At 45.5% G+C, this 1071-nt stretch overlaps 1 protein-coding gene across 3 annotated transcripts in view; it reads right to left on the reverse strand.

The window, feature by feature from the left end:
- The window catches only part of LOC101845816 (multidrug resistance-associated protein 1), a 53833-nt gene that overhangs the window by 47501 nt on the left and 5261 nt on the right, over window positions 1-1071 (reverse strand). For all 3 annotated transcript variants that reach the window (XM_005089958.3, XM_005089960.3, XM_005089959.3), the window contains exon 2: window positions 392-857. In XM_005089958.3, coding sequence (XP_005090015.1) covers window positions 392-442 — 51 coding nt within the window. In that variant the 5' untranslated portion in view covers window positions 443-857. The remainder of the gene's footprint in view (window positions 1-391; window positions 858-1071) is intronic.

Raw genomic sequence — 1071 nt, forward strand, 5'->3', positions numbered from 1 at the left:
AGAGAGAGAGAGAGAGAGAGAGAGAGAGAGAGAGCATGCTTCAGTTATGATTAACTCAAGTACTACAATACTATAGTGCAACAAAGAACAACCTTTGAAGTCTACCTGCCACGGCTTGGACCGAAAACTAAAGGCCACTGGAAATAACAACAACAACAACAACAATTCAAGAACTACTTTTACAATACAATGCAACACACACTTAAAAACCAATGGATTAACAACGACGACAATGACGATGACAACTTACAACAACGACGACAACAACAGCAACAACAACAAGAACGACGACAACAACAACATCGACGACAGCAACAAAAACAACAACAGCAGCAGCAGCAGCAGCAACAACATCTTTTACAACACAACTGGGGGGAACACTCTCACTCACCCAGAAGGGGTCATCACAGAATCCCTGCAGGCAATCCTCAGACACCGACATACTGCTGTTCTCGATGCTGTATTGGTGCTGCTGTTCCTCTTACTTACTACTCCTCCAACAGCAGCGGCAGCTTCAGTTGACACAATCCTCGAAAAAGACGCTTGCCAATTATCTCAACCTCTCAACGGAATATCTCTGAATTCTGAAGAAAGGAGGAATCGTTCGTTGCTTTCCAAAAGCCACCACCACCACCACCACACACACACAGACAAAATGTTCTTAATGAGCACAGCCTCCACCATCAGAGATCTCTCAGTTTCTAATCCTCCTGTATCTCTTCCTACACGGGTCAACAAGTTTCATCATGCCAGCCAGTTGCCAGGCCGCATGGGTTGAGATCTCGGAAGGCCTGGGTTGCGATGTATCATGTAGTAGCGGCGTGTTATCACAAGAAGTAGGGGAGTGAGCCTGTGAACTGTGAGAAAGATTTTTTTTTAAAACGACCCAAAAGGAGAATGATATAAATGTCATGAAAGTCCCGCTGCCTCGTTGAACGATAAGGGGTGAAATAATATTACGCTCATTTCGCCTTCTACTACAACAAGACAGCAGGTTCCCAAACAAACTGTGGTCTGTAGGAAAGTGTGTGTTTCAGTGCGCGCGCGCGCGCGTGTGTGTGTGTGTGTGTG

The sequence above is a fragment of the Aplysia californica genome, unplaced genomic scaffold (assembly GCF_000002075.1).
Source record: "Aplysia californica isolate F4 #8 unplaced genomic scaffold, AplCal3.0 scaffold00011, whole genome shotgun sequence".
In the NCBI taxonomy this organism is placed as follows: domain Eukaryota; kingdom Metazoa; phylum Mollusca; class Gastropoda; order Aplysiida; family Aplysiidae; genus Aplysia; species Aplysia californica.